The sequence below is a fragment of the Perca flavescens genome, chromosome 2, assembly GCF_004354835.1.
Source record: "Perca flavescens isolate YP-PL-M2 chromosome 2, PFLA_1.0, whole genome shotgun sequence".
NCBI lineage: Eukaryota > Metazoa > Chordata > Actinopteri > Perciformes > Percidae > Perca > Perca flavescens.
In genome coordinates this window covers 31,871,602-31,892,263 of record NC_041332.1, presented here as the reverse complement: position 1 = coordinate 31,892,263, position 20,662 = coordinate 31,871,602, and the positions used below count along the sequence as shown (strand labels likewise).

The window sequence follows — 20,662 nt, the reverse complement described above, 5'->3', positions numbered from 1 at the left end:
CCTTTTCCAGGAAGTGATGAAGTGGACACATTTCATCACCCTGGTAGCTACAGCGGTCCTGGCCCCGCTCTATTCATCACACTCATGTACAGTCCGGCCCTCCCAAAGCTATTACTGTAGCGAGCCAAACCCCACCTTGACAACACCCTGTGAGTAAGTGCGCGAGATAGAGAGCACAAGTGAGTCAGACCCCGCGTCGGGTGGGAGGGTGAATGAGTGCATCCACGTAAGATGATGGCGAGAGACAAAATAGAGCAGCAGAGACAACAAAGCGGCTGCACACAACAAGCAAGAGCAAAATTTTGTCCTGGAATAAAACGCTATTCTCCCGCCGCTGTATCTCTTTGGGTATGGACACAAACATTTTGAACTATAATTGCGTGAAGTGTACACTACAACCGCTCCATTTCAGACGGATCGATAAATGCTCACACATGAGAGCGCATACATGTACACAAAAGCCACAGGCCACACGCTCGGCTGACCACTCCTCAACACTCGGACACACTTTAAAGGGTTTAACCCCATCTACGGCGGTGCTGCTGTGCACTGCTCCTGCTGTGCTGTGCGGCCTCAAATGAGTGCTATTGATCCTAATAGTGAGGGGAATGGAGCAGCTTATCCATTAAGGCTGAGTGAGTCTGTCTCCTGGATCCTGCTCGCTCCAGACGGAGTGGAAAGGACAAATGACTGGGAGGAGAAAGACACAGGTGGGAGACTGGGGAGGGGAGGAGGAGAGAGGGAAAGGATGCTGTATGACTTCTGGACAGTGGCGAGGAGAGGATGAGTACTAGTTAGGAAGAGAAGGGAAATAACTGAGGAAAGAGGAAGAAGTTTAAAGGGTGATTATAGGTGTCTACAGTGTCCATAGATCTTAGGTAGAGGTAGACCAATTAATCGGTTTTGCCGATTAATCGGCACCGATAGTTGATTTGTGGAACTATCGTTATCGGCAAAAATCCATACCGATAGTTTTTCCTGGTTGCGTCCGTTGCTGGAGCAGCTGAGAAGTGCGCGCTGTTATTCATTACACAGTACGCGAGAGCTGAGAAGGGTCTGCTGGCCTCTAGAGGGTCTTTCTAGCCTTTACAGGTGATTTTCTATCCATCCAGGAATTTGTGCCTTTTTTCGGGGTTGTTAAGCATTACATCCAAACTGTTACATCCAAGATTTATCTACTTGATGTCCATAATTCATCACGTTTTCGGTCATTTCTGCCGTTAACTCCGTGCTACCCATAGACAGTAGGTCCTACCAACAAGGGAATCTCCCATGATGCCTTTGTTTATGTTTTCAACCAATGGGAAGGCAGGTCCGTCACACATTACGCCTTATATGGGCATCCAAGCGAGAACAACGAGTATATAGTGGGAAAGATAGATCCCTCCAGGTCAGAGATTGTCTGTTACCGTTCTAAACCAACAGTTTTAACTGTTTTTATTTGTTATTTATTACTTTTTGTTTCAGTTTGAATGAATGTCTTTTATTGACTTCAATATTTATATTTATTTCATTTAGCATGTTTTTGTTTTTATAATAAAGTTCAGCACTGTTTTACTTGGAGTGTCACGTTTGTTTTTATCCGGTATCAATTCTAAATACTATCGGTCGATTAATCGGTCTCACGGCCCAACCTAGCTATCGGTATCGGTAAAATCCACTATCGGTCAACCTCTAATCTTAGGTACAAAAGGGAGAAAGTTCTAAAGTTTAGGATCCACAACTTCAAAAGCAGGGTTGTGCAATTAATTAATTAAAATTTTAATCTTGATTATGATTTGGGCTCCTAAGGATTTGGGCTGCCAACGATCACAAAAACAATGCAATCGAGAAAAAAAAAATTATTTTGCACTCTACGTTTTGCAAGTAAACTCTTATTTTGAAGGGGTGTGCATAAGACTGACCTGACACCGTCCTTCTTATGACATGACACCTGTCATGAACAAGAAGGAGTCACTTTGAGTTTTCATGACTGTTGTCATTAAGTGTCATTCGGTAAATTATGACACTTTTAATGCAAAGTTAGCATTGTCCGAGATGTCTTTGTCATGACAACTTGACATGAACGAAGACAACAATCTCTGTGTTATGACAACTTGACATTAAGCAAGACAGTAAAACCTGTCGATGTCTTTGTAGTGATAGCTCAACATTAACCTAGACAACATTATATGTCATGACAGGCCAAACTATCAAACTTTAATTTAATAAATGATTTTTTACATTGGCAATCATGACAGCATTATAACTGTGTCATAAATATTTTTCCTTGACCTCAAATAAAGTGCAACAATTTCAACCTGTCATGAAGTTTGATTTTATCATCAAATGCTTATATGACGGTGTCATGAATAATATCCATAACCTCAAGTAACGTGGAACCATTTGGACTTGTCATTAAGATTAGTTATAAGACCAGTTTGACGACAGTGAATGCAGTACTGAGGTGATTTAATGAATTTTGAACGGATAACGTTAGCTTTAGGCTAACTTTTCTTGTTGCTAAAACTAGGTTACGGCAGCTTACTAAAGTAAACGCTAGCTGTAGTTAGCTGCCGTTAGCTAGTGAATTCAGTTAGCTGTTTAATTAGTTGACTCAGCCCAGAGCTGCTAAGAGCCAAACCCGGAAAGAAAACCCTCTCGGTAGTGTATTCTTAGTCGTAAAACTCAAATCGCGCACTTCTGTACTTACACTTGCTAGTTTGAGTACATAGTGCGTTCACAACATGACAGGTTGTATTGTCTCGTTTAATGTCAAGTTGTCATAACACAGAGATTGTCGTCTTCGTTAATGTCAAGTTGTCATTACAAAGACTTCTCGGACAATGCTAACTTAGCATTAAAAGTGTCATAATTTACCGAATGACACTTAATGATAATGTCATGAACACTCAAAATGACTCCATCATGTTCATGACAGGTGTCATGTCATAATAAGGACGGTGTCAGGTCAATTTTATGCACACCCCTTCAATTAAAGTGAATGAAAAATTTAAACAGGAAAAGTATTAAGGGATATTTCGCTGTTTAAGGTTTTTTCACACAGATTGTTTTAGGGCTGGGCGATATGGAGAAAATCAAATATCACAATATTTTTGACCAAATACCTCGATATCGATACCGCAACGATATTGTATAAAATATTTACACAATGAGATTTTTGATAAATAATCATCAGTAATGTGGATATATAACGACTAAGTGGGTAAAGGCAAATAATAGAACAGTTACAACAGTCTGGTAAGTTCAGAAAATGACAACTTTACTGTATATAATATATGACGATATTACGATATCCAAAATCTAAGACGATATCTAGTCTCATATCACGATATCGATATAATAACGATATTTTGCGCAGCTCTAGATTGTTTGGATATAATAGATGAGCTGACAGGACACTCAAACACACACAAACCATGATGGATTAATAGTTTTCTTCTGCATCCTTCTCATGGTTTAAAAGCACTTTTCTTTCTCCACAGCACTTAGGACACACATGTGTACTTGCACACAGACATTAATAAACCACACACTACTAACACACACTCCAATCACTGCTTTAAATCAATGGCCAATCTCACTCAACACACTCCCCTATGATTCATTTTCATTTAGCAGATGTGTTATGGATAGGGAATGGAAGGAACCCATCAAAGTTTGCCCCGGGACAAGTCAAGTCCCCTGGATCATGACGTCTTACTAACCATTAACTGAGTCTTTCTCTTTTTTTATTTAAACAGAGAGCGGGAAGTTCACCCCACTGAGTATTTTCTTATTTCAGTAAGACAGAGTGAAGGCCTGCAGGGATACAGATATGCCAGAAGAGGTTCTGGCTCCATTTGATCCAAAGCTGACTGGAGTACAGCACTTCCTCAGTCTGAGGTTACCAGCAGCGAGTGAGAAACTCCCTTCAGAGAAGTAGGTATGTAGGAGGTACCCACCCACTGCGTAAGTCTGTGATTTAGGATACTGTGGTCTACCGTGTCAAAAGCTGCACTGAGATCCAATAGTACTACACCACAGTATTCTCCCGCATCACCATACATCATGATATAATTTAAGACTCTAAGAAGAGTTGTTTTTGTTGAGTGCAAGTGATGGAACTGGAGCTGGTTAATGTGGCTCGGGAAAGGGAAGTTTGGGGTCCCCTGCTGGAGCTGCTCCCCCCGCGACCCGAAGCAACCACTTTTTCTAGTGGTTTTCATATTCCGTTACTTCGTTACAAATAAAAAATACAATCAAGTCACTCAAAAGTCCATTCATTTCTCATGGAGTTTAATAATCAGAAAAAGTACAGAGTCAACAAGAAAAGAATACTTAACCACCACAGCTGGACCTGTTACACTTTTATGCAGTTTTCTAAAGCTTTCAGGAACTGTGGTTTAAAGTGGATGAGAGTTTGATGTCATTCAACTGCTTCCTAATAAGCACTTGCTAGCAAATTATGCCGACTCATCAAAACTATGCCCCATTACGCAGGGTTCGAGGTAAAGCATGCACAGAGATAAATACATACTTTAAGTGTTCAGAATATTCAGAGATTATTAGCACCTTCTGGCAGCGTGGCATATATTTAAAAAGTAAACAAGCAGCTAGAATGTCTGCAGTGTGGAAAGGACAGCAGAGCATTAACCTTTTATAATCTCTGAAATGTGTCTAGAGGTCATGGTAACAGCTGTTTTTCATACGAGTAATATGGTAAGGCATTTTAAAGCTCTTTCTAAGCAAATACATATAGTATACATCATACCCCTGTTCAGCTTCAGTGTGTGATTGTCTATTTTTTGGAACATCCTGTCCCGATTGTTTTTTTTTAACCGACGATATCAGTTGTCAAGTCCTCAAACTATGCGTTGACCAAATAGTGCCAGTGTTCACAATAATATTCAACCTGTCCACTATCATTCCTGTGCCCAAGAAAACAGGACCAGCCTGGCTGAATGACTGCAGCCCAGTGGCACTCACCTCTGTGTGTGCGTTGAACAACTCAAGGATTACATCTGCTCTTCACTACCCAGCAGAGTGGACTCATTACCGTTTGCTTAGTGTCCCAACCAGTCAACGGAAGACCTCATAAAACACATTCTCCACACCACCCTTTCTCACGTGGATAACGTGAGATTGCTCTTCATTGACCACAGTCCAGCGTTTAACACATAATTCCCTGCAGGCTCGTCACAAAGCTCAAAGACCTGGGATTCAACCACTAGCGGCGCCAGGATTTTGATTGTAGGTGGGCCTTCAAAAAACTGGATGGGCGAGAGGACTTGATTGAGTTTCCTCCTCCTGCTCCTCGGAGCGTTTCTTGCTGAATTTAAATGAAAACAAGCTGCTTTGCGTTTCATATTAGCTAATAGCTACAGTCTGTGTCTGTCTCATTGAGCTTGCTTGAAAAGCTTGCGCGCGAACGTCATGGGGAAGAAGCCGCTGATTGGCTGAGAAGCTTTCACTCAAAGCTTTCCTCGGCCTGCTTATTGGATGCACTGCTAGAATGAAAATTACTCACTACTCACTATAGGCCTGGGTCAAAATGGGCGGGCCCGGACCTAAAATGGGTGGGCCCAGGCCCACCCGGGCCCAATGGTAGCGCCGCGGGTGGATTCAACACCTCACAATCAAACACATTTACTACATCACTGGAATTGTGTTATCTATAATTGAATGTGACAAATAAAATTGATTGACATCCTATTTAGGCACAGCTTAATTGGTCGATGGTCTTTGGTCAATCTTAGTTGTCTAATGTTGCTGTGAAGCGTGCAATGTGCTGATTTCCAGAGCTGTTAATACTTTGCATTCAACGTAACATGACCCAACTTTGCAGCAGTATTTCAAATTGCAAGTATCTGATAGTGCTCCTCTGACCTGTGGAGTTCCTCAAGGGTCAATCCTTGGACCTCTCTTTTCCCTCTCTACATACTTTCTTTAGGGCACAATATTATTTTTCAGTCGTCATTTTGTCATTTAGGTTGCGTCTCTTATCATAATCATGGCCCCTGTAGGCCGTGTGGTGAACTTCTTTGATGGAATACTTAAATTCCCTTACTCCATAGTGAACTTCTATGATATGTAACTCGTTTAATTCCAGTGGATGACAATTAAATATCTTTGTGTCCCAGATGGGGGCCAACAGATTATGTGTGATATGTGCACACATATATCTACAACTCCTGACACAAGATTAATGTCTTTTTTTATGTACAGTACCAAAACACACTGGTACATAGAGGACAAAGAAATAGAGTGGGAGAAAGAGGAAAGAGAATGATGTTCATGGAGAGAAAGAAAAAAAAGGATAGGAATAGACGAAGGACACAAGTCAGTGAGGAAATGAAAGCTGTTGATCAAAGAATGTTTGCGTCGGCGTTTGTAACCTTGAGCTGTCGCGTCAATTAAAATGAAAAAATTTATGAGGCCAGGTTAGATAGAAAGAATTAGAGTAGGGAGGACCAGAGGAAGAGATACAGTACCCTATTACGCTGTGCTGAAAAACATTGTCAGGCAGAGGTCACTACACAATGCAAGTTTGGCTTCTTTCCTCTCATCTAAGAGAGAAAGATGAGGACAAAACTCTAAACTACACATTGACAGCAGATGAAGATAGGAGGAAATACTGAGAAAAGTAATTAAAATCCAAAAAAAGACATAGCCTGGGTCTAACAAGAGTACTAGCCGCGCCTCGGGTGCAACTGTCTCGGTGCATACGCAGGAACACATTACAAATCAATAGTGCGATACTGGCATTTGAGGTTTGGAGAGGAGAGTGTGTTCTCTAATTAAAAACTACCCAAAGGGGCTATCTCCTGCTATGAAACAAGTCATTCTCCTCCTCCCACTCTCACATCCATCAAATCCTCTCTCTCCGTATCCCTCACACCCCTTCTGCATGGCCCTGAATGAGGTTTTAACGAACTCGGAGAGAAAGAGCTGATTTGGGAATAGACTAGAAAATGGGAACAGACAGAGAGGTAATGAGCTTAGCCACTGTACAATCATGCTGTATTTTTGGGGCAATGTGTGAAACAATAACATGCACAAGCTGCTGAAACTTATAACATAACGCAGGTGTTTAAATATATGTGCTAGGTGTATTCACATCTGAGCTTTAGGGAGCAACATTATCAATCAACAAAGTGACTGCTTCATCGTCAACATCATGTTTACATATTGTGCCTGTAATTAGTGTGAGCAAGTTTACGTACTGTGTGCATGCATGTGCATCTGTGTGTGCATTCATGTGTGTGTGTGTGTGTGTGTGTGTGTGTGTGTGTGTGTGTGTGTGTGTGTGTGTGTGTAAAGACTAATCCAGGTTATAGCTAAAGTAAACAAGTAAACTGTGGTGGCTTCTCACTTGTAAACCTGTGCAATTACGCTTTAATTGATGGAAAGAACTTAAATTAGTAGCTGATTTTGTACAGTGTTTGCTAATAAATGTGTCCAGGAGATCTTGTACAACCTGGTACATGCTGAATCAAAATGTCATTGAAACTATGATTATAATTTGGCTTGGTGGCGCCCAAATTGCCAAACTAAAAGTTTGAAAACAGCAGTCCACAAACCAATGGGTTGCTACGGCCATTTTTCAGTCTATGATACATACAGTATGCGTTTGGCATTTCTTTGTGTATGCAAAGTACAGTATGTGACACTCACTCCACTGGGGGGTTGGCGTCCTCGGCTTTTGTCTCAAAGAAGCGCAGCACTTCCTCACTCTGAGAGATCTGAGGGGGGAGTCGCACCAGCGCCTAAAGAGAAAGACAGAGAGAGAATGTGGGGATAAAGAGACGGCAGCCTACAGTTAACTGATTAGTCCAGTTCTTCATTTTCAAGTATCTAAAAGCTGTGCTTATCAATGCTTTTGATATTAACAAGAACTCCAATGCTGTGTGTATGTTGTAACCATCAGAGTTCTCACTCAACTCTGCAGTTCCCCTTTAACTTTACTGAGCCTTTTAGAACTAACTGATTGAACGTGTTTTCTGGAAAGCATTTCTAAACAGCCTCATTTCTAGATGCAGCAGACAGCCGTTTTCAGAGAGAAAGTTCAAATAAACTCACTGTATTCTACCAGCCCGGCAACAAACAGACTAAGGCTACATCCACACTACTATATTTTCATTTAAAAACAAATATGTTTTGCTACGTTTGTGCCTCAAGTCCACACTACTCCGGCGTTTCCGAGCCCCTAATACGGAGACATTTGGAAACACTGCGGCTAGGCCTGCACGATAAATCGTCATAAGATCGCGATCTCAATTCACCCCTGTTCATGATTACATTTTTAAATGACTTTGATTTTATTTTTTTTCAAAATAATATATTGAAAGCATTTGACATTGAGTTCAGATAGAGCCTGTATCAGGGCCATATTTAGCTGAATGTGTTTTATGTCACTATTTTTGGTAGCCTACTGTACCTAAATGGCCAGTGTGTACTTTAATTTCTTTATTCATTGAAGCCTCTATGTTTACAGGCTTGTGGTGATGCACAATGTGCTATAGGTGCCCAAAACAATATCAATGTTTGGAGCTGCCAATTTCTTTTGTTTTGTCATCGTTCAAGTGTGTCAAGTGTCAATAAACATAAAAAAAAATTGTGGCAGAGAATTGTGACATCAATTTTAAGCTAAAAAATTGCGATTCATATTTCTTCCTGAATCGTGCAGGCCTAATGCTGCGTTCCAGGCAACACGTAACCCGTGTTTTCACAACCTTCTACCCGTGAAAGCGCCCTGGAACGGCAGTCAAACCCGTAACTTACTACTCGTGAACTCGTACCAGATCGTTGTACTCCCAGTTACAGTTTTTGGCGTCTCACACACACATAAACAACAATGGTGACCCCCGTAGATGCTGTACAGACGCCGTTTATTAACAGTGATAAGTAGAAATAAATAGACATAAATAGGCAACGTAAAGTAACCTAGATAGCTAACGTCAACTAGCTAACGTCAACATTAGGTAGCCGCTAGCTAACGCTAGCTAGAAGGGTTTGTGGTGACTTTGCCTGGAATGCTACCAAGTCGTGAGTCGTGACTTGAAGTCGTAACTTACGGGCTAAAAACTGTGTATGGAACGCAGCATAACTGCGGCCCCCGTTTTGGTTTGAAAACTCCAGGGTTGCTTTGCACGTCTTATCGTTAGATAGGCTTACATACCTTTCAGTAACAGTTTCACCTCGTCGTTGCTCCAAGCTAATAAATCCCTGTCCCTTTTTTCCACCACTGTTATTCTTTTTCCAAAGTATTGTTTATACATCCATGATTTTCAACCACAAAATAACGTGAAACAATCTGCTTCCCGTTTACACCTGCACGCACATGCCCAGTGTATGCGAATGGTCATGTCATATGCATTAGCAGACAGGTTAATATGGATGGAGATTAGTTCTGCTACGGAGCTAAAATGCTTGTGTGGACAGAGATCGTTTTTGTTTCAAAACGCCATTTAAAAATGAAAAACTGCTGGAGTCCAAAACAGAGCTATGAGGAGAGTAAATATCAGATTTACATTAATCAGGTAGCCAGAAAAATGACTCCAAATGAATGGTACTATTGCTCTGTGTCTGCTGAATAGCCAAGCACAACAACTGTATAAGGTGTTAATATGTCAATGATGATTTTAGGGTTGCAACTAAATTATTTTCACCGTCGATTAATCTGTCGTCGATTAATCTGTCGTCGATTAATCTGTCGTCGATTAATCTGTCAATTATTTTCTTGATTAATGGATTAGTTAATATGTATAAGGTTTATTAAATGTCAGAAAATGGTAAAAAAAAAAGAAAGAAATGTGGATCTGTGTTTCACTCAAATATATTCAGTTTACTGTCACAGAGGAGTGAAGAAACTAGAGAAATATTCTCATTTACAGTAAGAAGGTAGAATCAGGGAATTTTTACTTTTTTTCATAACAAATGACTCAAACCGATCAATCAATAATGATAATCAATTATCAAAATAGTTGGCGATTCATTTAATAGTTGACAACTAATCAGTTAATCAATTAATCTTTGCAGTTCTGGATGTGTTTACAGCTTGCTCCACTGCCCCCAAGAGGCCAAGCTGTAAACTCTTCCAGAACTGCAACTAATGCAGCTTTAAAGATCTTTCATTAATTTAAATGAATGGGTTTTCTGGGAGAATTGTATAACAATCCATGTATGATACACCTCAATATAATTAAGGAGAATCATACAGACTTTGGGCTTTTTTGTAAAATAATTGTGTCTCGGTGCGCAGGAGTAATTGTTTACACGTCCCTCAAAAGGCAAATAACCATCTTTCCTCCGCTGTATTGTTCATTGACAAAGCCACACTGCAGTCAAAAAGAGGATCATATGTCTGAATAACCATCTATATTTAATGATCTGGCCAACTTCAACCAAAGGAATAGCTCATGTACATTACCGGGGTGCCGGACCGTGAATATAGGCGACGACATATGTACAGCGTAGGCTTTTGATTTAAATGGGCACAGGCTAACTTCATATTTCATTCATCGGATCCTATATTATTGAAAGAGCCCACAGCTGGCTGGACTCAGCATCCTGCAATCTCCAGAGAGCAGATCCTTTGAGAACACTGAGTAATTACTCTTCCTCGGTGTTGTTTGCCCCATAAACAGGATGCAGGAAGTAAACAGTGCGGCACACTTCAGTACTGGGCGAAGAAACAGGCCCGGTTGTAGCAACTGTAAACATTAGAGCGCTTCAGGTTATTTGGGTAATGAGGAAGCCTTTGGCTGTGCTGAGCTAAAGATCAGGTTCATTTCAGATGTGTGTACATTGTTTTTGGTTTGTAAACTTCTTTTGGTCTCAATTACTGAGCTGATATCTGGCTAACCTTTCCTAATGCAGGCCAACGATACTGCTCCCTAATTGTGTGTGTAGGGACAAACACAAGAGCTCATATTTGATTTTATGTGCGCTCTTCCTACTGCTAGTGTGGCTTTGTGCCAAGGGGAAGGAAGGAAGTGGGGAGGGCATGACGGAGGAAAGGATCTGAATCCGGCATAAATTCAAAAAAACTAATAAGAGAGGGAACAGGATGTGATAAGGCGAAGCTCCCTTGAACAAGAGAATGATGCTTTCAAGGTTCCTTTTTTCCTTTGGGAAGGCATCTTTATTTGGACGGGAACTTCCTTTACTTAGTGTATCAGGGGATATGGTCGTTAGTGAGTGTGACTTTGAAATAATGGGAAGAGCTCAAAGTTTGTCTGTAACATTTCCCCATCAAGCCAAGTCCTTCATAGCATCAGAAAACGGTGTCAAAGCACATTACGGACTCTTCAGACTTCTCAGAATAGCTGAGATGCCCAGCTCTTCACTGCGAGGAAACTTTTCCCTGTCCACAATTGTGTCCAAGTCCCACGTGCCATATTTAAAAGTATGTGAAAGGACGGTATGGGCCGTGACCTTTGACCCCTCACAGGCTGGGGGACATTCCCCGCAGTCAGATGGGGACTGACGGATGTTTACAGTAAAAGGCCTCTTTACCCTGCAGTAGTCGTCGATGAAACGCAGCCGCTTCATGGCCACGTCTCGCACATGACTCCTCCGGAACAGGATTTTGCCTGGAGGGGAGGAAAAGGAGAAAGGAAAAACATGAAAATGTGGGAGGAGGTGAAGTCGAACACAGGAAAAGTGTGATGATAAAATACAGCTGTAAGGTAGGGCTGCATGACATAGGGCTGGGCGATGTGGACAAAATCAAATATCACAATATTTTTGACCAAATACCTCGATATCGACACCGCAACGATATTGTAGTGTTGACTATTGGTGCTTTCACAAAATATTCACACAATGACATTTTAGATAAATAACCATCAGTAATGTGGATAGAATGACTAAGTGGGTAAAGGCAAATAATGGTAAATTCAGAAAACGACATCACTTTACTGTAATGCAGCCTTTAAAACCAGTAAAAGACAACACTTATGTCATATTACGATATTACGATATCCAAAATGTAAGACGATATCTAGTCTCATATCACGATATTGATATAATATCGATATATTGCCCAGCTCTAGCACGACATGAGGAAAATATGTGATTAACATTGACAGAGGCACCACTAAAAAGGGACAACAGTTTTTGTTTACATTTTAAAGTGCAGTTTTCTGCAGATATTTTCTTTCTACCAACACAAGTGAAGAGAGTCTTCCCCGATGTGTGGCAGCCTTTTGCGATGTGTTTATTGCGCCGGTTGATATTGCGAAAAAAAAAAAAAACAATACATATTGTGCAGCCCTACTGTAAGGGGATTTAGCAGTGCTGACTCTTCATGTAATACCCTAGCCGAGCAGTAGATGTCAGTAATATGTGGAGGTGATCCCTCATGGCCAAAGCAATCTCAGTCCCACACTCAAGGACCCAGCTGTCCCCCTATGGATTCCATGACCTCTGCCTGTGACATGGCTTTCAAAATAACAAATAGGATTTATACGCACATGGGTCACGCATTTCAGGCCCTCCTTCCATCCCACTCAGGGGGAACATTAAAGTGTAACCAACCAACGAGCCTAACCCCCTACAATCAAAATGTATGCACTGCATCCGGTTTCACAAGTGTAACATGATGATGAGAGTGTTTCTTGCATGATCAGCTCATTTGGGTGTTCTATTTAAGGAGCTGTACTTGTGCAATATGATAAATATTAGTTTTTAAATTACCATCGGGGCTTTCTGAAAAGTACTACCGGCCTTAAATGACCCACTGAAACCTGATCATTCCAAGCAAATGTGCTATCAGTGCATTAGAATTGTCCGTCCTCATGTTGTCACTGCTTGCCTTTAAGTGAGGACAGAATGAAGGTGAGGACAGGGAGAATATTACTGAGGATGATCAGTGGTGGAAAGTAACTAGGTATAATCACTCAAGTAATGTACTTAAGTACAGTTTTGAGGTACGTGTACTTTACTTAAGTATTTCCATTTTCTGCAATTTTATCTAACTGCGTGTCAATCACTGCTCATGCATACAAATTAATTCTCCCTTTTGGGGGGAGGGGCTTAAGAGACCATTTTGGGCTTTAGAGGAAATCTGAGTACTTCTTCCACCACTGATGGTGATTGAGGGCAGTTTATTGAATTCTACATTGTGCTACAGCTAGTGTAGAGGAGTTTCCAAAGTGTAACAAAGCAGGTCTGCTTGGTTCTTTTGGGAAATGGCTGTAAAGATTTACAAAGATTATGTTTAAGGCATTTCCTCTCTAACTGGGACGTTTTAGGACCGATTGGCGGGATTGATGTAAACGAAGTACACACGGAGATACACTGGTAAGAGCAATATGACATTTAACCGTGTATCCAGCTAATTTAAATTTAATATTGTACGTGGCGTTTTTCTTTTGCGGGGTGCAAATGTTCCACCAAATCAAGTTCCTTCCCCGAGACTATTTTGCAGAGCTGCGTCCAGAACTTAGCGCCGCCAAGGACGATTGTGATTGGTTTAAAGAAATGCAAACAACCCAGAGCGTTTTTTTTCCCTCCTATCCAGGAATGTATCTGTGGAGGTGCCAGACCTTGCTCTACAGCGCTGTGGATATTGGTCTGGCAATGCAAGACTAGTGAGTGTGTGTCAGAGAGAGAGAGAGAGAGAGAGAGAGAGAGAGAGAGAGAGAGAGAGAGAGAGAGAGAGAGAGAGAGAGAGAGAGAGAGAGACTCAGAAGAGGAGGAGGGCTTGAGGGGAGATGGAGAGCATTTACAGTAGATGTGTTGGCCACAGGGCTTAAACACAGCTCAGTGGTAGAGCGGTTGCCTGCCAATCGGATGGTTGGTGGTTCGATCCTTGGCCCTGCAGTCCCATGTCGAAGTGTCCTTGGGCAAGACACTGAACGCAGAGTTGCCCCCGATGCTGTGTATGGAGTGTAAATGTGTGTGACTGATTATCTGATGAGCAGGTGACACCTTGTGTATGAATTTGTGTGAATGGGGAATGGTTCCTATACAATGTTAAAGTGCTTTGAGTAGTCGTTGAGCTATATAAGAACAGTCCATTTATTCCCAAATTAGACAGAAGTCTGCATGTCGCACTCGCACACAAGACATTGGTATGATTAGCAGAATCACTGTCAGCCCTTCTGCCCCAGACACTGAACTGCCACAAACACCGTCATCGATCACCGCCACACTGTAGGTCGCCATGTGCCTGAATGTCAGCCGATGGCTTACAGCAGGAGAGACACACATGTGGCATGACTCAAATCAATACTAGGATATATACACACACACACACAGGATATTTAATCAATTTACCAAACCTCGGTTAGAAACACACAAAATTCAAATTGTTCCAAAAATGTCCTAAAAACTAAACAAAAAACGGACATACCAACATGCAAACACAGCTACGATTTGAAAGGGAGTGCCTTGTCAGCAGAAACACTGTAACATACAGTACACACACAAGCAGCACAGGCAGGCATCAGTAACCAGCTCATATTGATGCCTCCGCGAGTGCCAGCCATACATTATTAATATGGGAGCCTGTTCAGATAACTGGAGCTCTGGAGCAGGCTATTACCTGGGAGAAATGGGATGATCCTCTTCTTTGGGTCTTTCTGCCCTCCCTCAATTGGGAACTTGTCAAGTATCTGCATCTAGGGAAACAAGAGGAGAGACAACTATTTTATTCATATGGCATCAACATGTATCATATTATAGTTGTATATATCATATATGTGCTTTCTTTCCGAAAGGGAGATAATAAGATCAATATCAAGCTCATGTCTAATGAGCTGGAGCCAGGTGAGAATTAGCATAGCATAACCACAGCTAGCCTAGCCTCTTTTCAAAGTTCAAGAATATTCCTTGCAGCACTTAATACACATATTTTTTTTATATTGTTTGTTTAAACCAAACACAAAGGGAAATGTAAAAAGACAATAAGTGGTTTAACAAGGAGTTATATTGGTCGAAAGCAGCAACTTCCCTGGGTTTTGTCATTACAGCCTGTCAACTAGCAGAGACGCTACTGGTCAAAAAATAATTCCAGCATGTAACCCGTGAACCCACGGGAATTTTTACTGTTTGTGTACGGCCCGGTTAAACAAACAAGGTACAATTCATTAATAAGTGTGCTTTAGAGGTGCTGACAAACCCAGGCTAGTTTTTGTCCCTGTACCCAGTTTCAATGCTATGTTAAGCTAATTGTCTCTGAGCTCATGCTTAACACACAGACATAAGAGTTGCACCAATCTTCTCATCTAATTCTTGGCAAAAAAAAAGTATTACTTTTCAAAGTAACTATTCATTTAACAAACTCATTTTCTATCTCTACATTTATGTAGTCATTGCGCTTTACCAATCATACGGTCTACGGTTTGGAGGTATGTTCTGACAACAGTTCAACAGCTAGCTTATCTATCTTATCCCTTAATCTTAGTTTAACAGTGGCTAGCTAGCCAGCTAAAAAGACACAACATGTAAATAAAGAGGCAGGGGATAGCCGCTTCCCATCACCGGTTGAATGCGTTAGCGCCAAGCTAACATGTCCTACTGATACCAAGCCTCCTATTCAAACAAATCTACCCCCCTAACATGTTTAAGTAACAGAATACCCCTGAGATTAGTAACTAATCACTAAATTCCAAATTATAATCACTTTGTACAGGTTTTATACAGAACCAGGCTAGCTATTTCCCCTGTTAGTAATCTTTGTGCTAAAGCTAGCTAGCACACCAGATTCCTACTTAATGGCACATACATGAAAGTTTTATTTTACTCTCAGAAAGAAAACATGCTTAGTATTCCTTTAATTTGATGTTTAGCTTATGTCAGGTGTTTTTTATACGGCAAGAAAGACATGTGGACATTCTTTACCCTTTTTTTTGTTTTTTACACTAGTAAACATCAAGTAACATAATTTTGGGGGTGGCACCCTTCATATGCACTTAATCCCCACATGAGCATATCACACATCTTCTAAAGATTAAAGCCTGCCAATGCATCTTTGGTTCGAAAGGACGCAGAGCAGCTGTGGCCCAGTGAGATGTGGGGCTCACAGGAGTCAAACAAGCTCTGATTTATTCCTAACGCACAGCGACACGAACATGGTGGGAGGAGAAGTGCTGACACCGGAGCTGGGGGTGCAGGGCAGGCAGAAAGAAAGAGAGTGAGGGAGGATGGAGAGAAAGTAGAGAGCAGAGAGAAGGTAGAGATAAAGCAGGGAAAGAGAATAGGGGGGCAGAGAGAGAGAGTAAGAGAGATGCAGCGGAGGTCAGGGGGGTGTAGATGAGTGTGTAAGCCCTATTGTGTTTACCCAGTGTCACCCTTCAAATAAATCATTCAAGAGAAAGATTAGAAGGAAAGTAAAAGCAAAGCAGAGGAGAGATGCAGAGGGCTAGCGGACGTACTGTACAGCAATGCAGCAATCGGTTTCCTACAGTAATGCGTAGGGGGGGTGGAAGAAGAGAAGAGTAGAGAAGAGAAAGATTGTATCTGTATCTGATGGTGGAGGGCTGTAAACGACCCTGGGGAACTAAGGGAGCAAACAGCTTGGTGGGGCTTCACGATATCTAGTATTGAGATCTACACACACACACACACACACACACACACACACACACACACACACACACACACACACACACACACACACACACACACACACACACACACACACACACACACACACACACACACACACAGTCAAATAATCCCCAATGCCCCCTTCTGACACATCCGTCCCTAGATCCAGTTCGTCCTGGCCATCTGTCAAACTGAATGCACCTCTCTATTGAACTCCTGTCTTCCTTTTTAACCGGTTCCACTTGGGTGGAGAGTCAGAGGACACCAGGAGAGAGAGTCGATGCCACACAGGTTACTATCCAGATTCATGGTCTGTCTCCCAGTCCGCCACCCCCCCGCCCTGCACCTCTAAGGCTTGACATGTAAGCTCCCGACTTTGTTTTTTATCAGCAATCTTTTTCCCAGAGTTAACATGTTTAGCGAGTTAGCATATCCACCCCCCCACCCTCACCCCTCCTCTCGTCCTCATTCTTAGACTACTAGTCCAGTCGAACTGACCCACTTGGATCAATGTCAACTCATTATTTGAAACGGTCTCCGGTTGGTTGAAGCGCGCCCTAAAATGCATGCTTTCCTGGCGCTGCCGACAAATTCCTGGCAAGGGTAAGCGTGCTCCCATCCCGCCAGGAATGGTGGGATCACAGAGAGACAAAATGGTGAGAACAGGCGGGACTCAGGTTGCAGAGCCTGTGTCAAGACCGCTCTTTTACATAGTCAAGAAACGCTCAGCACTTGTGTCTTGCTTTCCCAACTTGTAATATGATAAACACACAATCATTACATCATTAGTCCAGGTGGTAAAATTCCATTCCCATGTCGTCAACAGAGAAATAAATAAATAAAAAGAAATAAAATATATTTTTTATTTATTTTTTTCAAACACTCTCCAAACCATTGCTCTACTTCCCAGACTTCACTTCACTGTCTCCTTGGTAACCAGCATAGAGAGAGTGTGAAGAAGAGTTGTGAAGGGACGTGATTGGATGATGCTGCACAGCTCTGGACCACTGGTGTTAATGTTGGGAGTCAGGTAAAAAAAAATAAAAATAAGAAGACAATAGGTTCTTTTATCTCTTGTCAGAGTGAGTACAGATGACTATGATGTAATGTTTACTATATCATCCAATTCATACTTAAGCTTTCCTGCAAAGCTCTTACACATTACACCTTCAGGGAGATCAGGATTTTGTTGTTGGTCTTTGCTTTTTACACTTAATTCAAGTTGATTCAAATGGATGGACTACATTGCTCTGAATAACAGCATTAGCCTAAAACATTGAAAAGGAAATGCAATACTGCAAGGGATCAAATCATAGTTCATAGTTCATTCTTTTTGGATGCATAACTGATACCAATCAGATCTCAGATCAGATAGTATTTGGATGTTAAGTATTCATTAATCTGGTCCCACTCAATTGTTTGGGCTCTCTCTTTTAAATTTTGGACCAAATCCAAAAGGGGCCTGAGGACTGGGTGATGTAGTGAGGCCTCTAAGATCTGTTTAGGTATTGATCATATTGAAATTGAGAAATAGCTTGCTTAGTCCAACCAACAGTCCAAAATCCAAGCTGTTGAATTAACATTGATGTAGTCTCGCATTACCAGACCTTCCTCCACAACGCTGCGGAGGAGGGTCTGGCTAGTCCACACAGCATTCCAAGATGGGAGAAAAATGAGCTCTGGTTTATTGGCATTTCTTTAAACCAATCACAAGCGCCGGACGGAGCCACGGTGCCTCTGCAAAATAGCCTCGGGGAAGGACCTTGTTTTGGTGGAACGTGTGTACGTTCAAAAGTTGTTTTAGTCGTGCAACAGAAAACTCAGATAGGACAGATAGTCTAGCTAGCTGTCTGGATTTACCCTGCATAGATCTGAGGAGCAGTTAACCATAGTCCTCAGAAATCCACCGGAGGTTAGAATGCCAACGCAAAGGAAGAGGAAGGTGACGGACATCCGGCGGAATTTCCGGCGGCACCTGAACAATCCCGGAAATTAAACGTCGGAGACGTATAGACTAACATTGATATAAGCCTCAAAAGCTGGTATCAAAGAATGTTAAACGCTGCTGCATTACAATTGACTTAAAACAAAGAACTGATTAACTGCCAAACCTTTCAGCACTCATTTTGGGTCAATTTAAACTATTTCCTGACAGACTAAGTCACCAAAATACTTTGAAAATTCTAAATTGTGTATGATAGCTTCTCAACTAACTAAGCAACAACTTCCTACTTCAAGAACAATACTCCTTCAAAGTGCAATATACAGTATAATCCATAGAGACTTTTTTTCTTAGTTCCAGTTCCAGAACCTTGAAACATGTACAGACAGAGGAACAACTGACAACAGGGCCAGGGTTGGACCAACAGCAGCTCCTTCTTTATATCAGGCACATGTGCTAAGAATAGAGCCTCCATATAAGGAACTGCAAGAGGCATTTGGAATAAACTTGTGGGGTTGCCATACTGTTATTGTGCAGTGGATTGATGCCTCACTTCCTGTTGGTAGTCATAGGACTGTGAGGGTATACCCTGGGCTTTTGCAGTAGTGGAACCGAATGGAATGGAAATAAACACACACACACATTCAACTAGGGATAGCCCGATTAAGGCCACACACCCCCCCCCCCCTCCACCTCTCCCCCCTCTGAAATGGCACAGACTAAAGAAAGCTCACTGTGGGACTGGCTGTAATTCTGCACCAAGGCTGAATTTCGGGAAACAAATTTAGGGGACCACTAAGGTCTATATAAAAGCATCCAAAGACTGGAGATGGAAACTAGCATTAGCTTACTCTGGTTCAAAAACATCTTTTGTAAGATTAATGTATTTTGTACATTGTCCCTGACAAATAAACTAATTAAATAAATAAATCTTTGCAGTTCTAGAAGCAAGCATACAGTTAATGGTAAAGCCAACACATAGCCAGTCTCCAGGATGTAAACATGTATCTGAAGTTTTGTACCCTTGCCAAATCTGAATGTTGTTTCCACTCACTTTCCTCTGTCTTTTAATCCCTCTCCCCCCTTGTCTCTCTGATCCCTATTTCATCTTGATGAACACAAGCTCAGGAAGGAAAATCTAGCATAAATCTTCGACACGTGAGAAATATATCTATAGACCAACTTTACTTTCTTTATCTTTCTTAGTACAGTTAAAATCCTAAAGACAGCAGGGTAGAAACTAGCATTGAATCAAGTCTCAGCATGCATTAGCGCCCGGCAGTATTCAGTTTCAGGGAGACAGATGTCTCAGATGGGCTCAAGGGGGGGGGGAGAAGGCGTTCCTTTCCAGCCACAATCACTCACAGTTGTGCCTCTAAATATAAACTGGCACCCTGGCACCAGATCTGGACAAATCACTGTCCGTGGTTGGCACATTATATTTGGATGAAACATGATATCCTGCATGCTTCCATGCAGTGAATGCATGTGTGGGAGTAGCGTGGGGGCTGGATTTGTCTAAAAATTTGAGCTCTGTTCCAACACTGTGGGGTGTTATGCCCCATGTGGCAACTCAGGCTGCGTTTAGTTTCAATAAGACAACAGGTGCAGGGATGTGGTAACTTCTGTCCGTCCACAGTCGCTTATTTGTCACTCCCCAATCTCAGGCAACAGAGCCTGCTGTGGCCCCTGGAACAAGGGCTTTGACAGAGAAACACCCTTGATGGAAAGGGATCCCTTTTTCTCCTGGGGCTGAACCGGAATCCCAGTTTATCTTAAAACATGGTGCCATCTAGGGATGTCACGAGAACCAGTACTTCGGTACCAAGTCATTACCAAAATTATCGGGGGATGCAATCCTTCTGGACCTGACAGGGGCACTACATACTCCTAGCATTATAAATGTTCAAGTCTGCCGTTAAATGCTGAAGAAGAAGAAAAATTCAAAATTCCCCAAAGCTCAAAGGAAGGAATTTATGTCTTTTAATTGCTGTTTTTTTTCAAAGAGTCCAAAAGCCAATGATATTTAATTTGCAATGAAATGAATCAGAGAAGAGCAAGAAATTCCCCCACTTAAAAAAGTAGAAACCAGATTTATGTCTTAATTGCTTGTTTTGTCGATTAGTCCAAAAGTCAACTATATTCAATTTGCAATAAAATGAATCAGAGAAGTGCAACAAA

At 41.7% G+C, this 20,662-nt stretch overlaps 1 protein-coding gene across 2 annotated transcripts in view; it reads right to left on the bottom strand.

Annotated features, from left to right (window-relative positions):
• sh3pxd2aa (SH3 and PX domains 2Aa) overlaps nt 1–20,662 on the bottom strand; it is a 151,246-nt gene that overhangs the window by 96,000 nt on the left and 34,584 nt on the right. For both annotated transcript variants that reach the window (XM_028592484.1, XM_028592494.1), the window contains exons 3-5: nt 14,534–14,609; nt 11,500–11,576; nt 7,657–7,748 (exon numbers count right to left, since the gene is read on the bottom strand). In XM_028592484.1, coding sequence (XP_028448285.1) covers nt 7,657–7,748; nt 11,500–11,576; nt 14,534–14,609 — 245 coding nt within the window. The remainder of the gene's footprint in view (nt 1–7,656; nt 7,749–11,499; nt 11,577–14,533; nt 14,610–20,662) is intronic.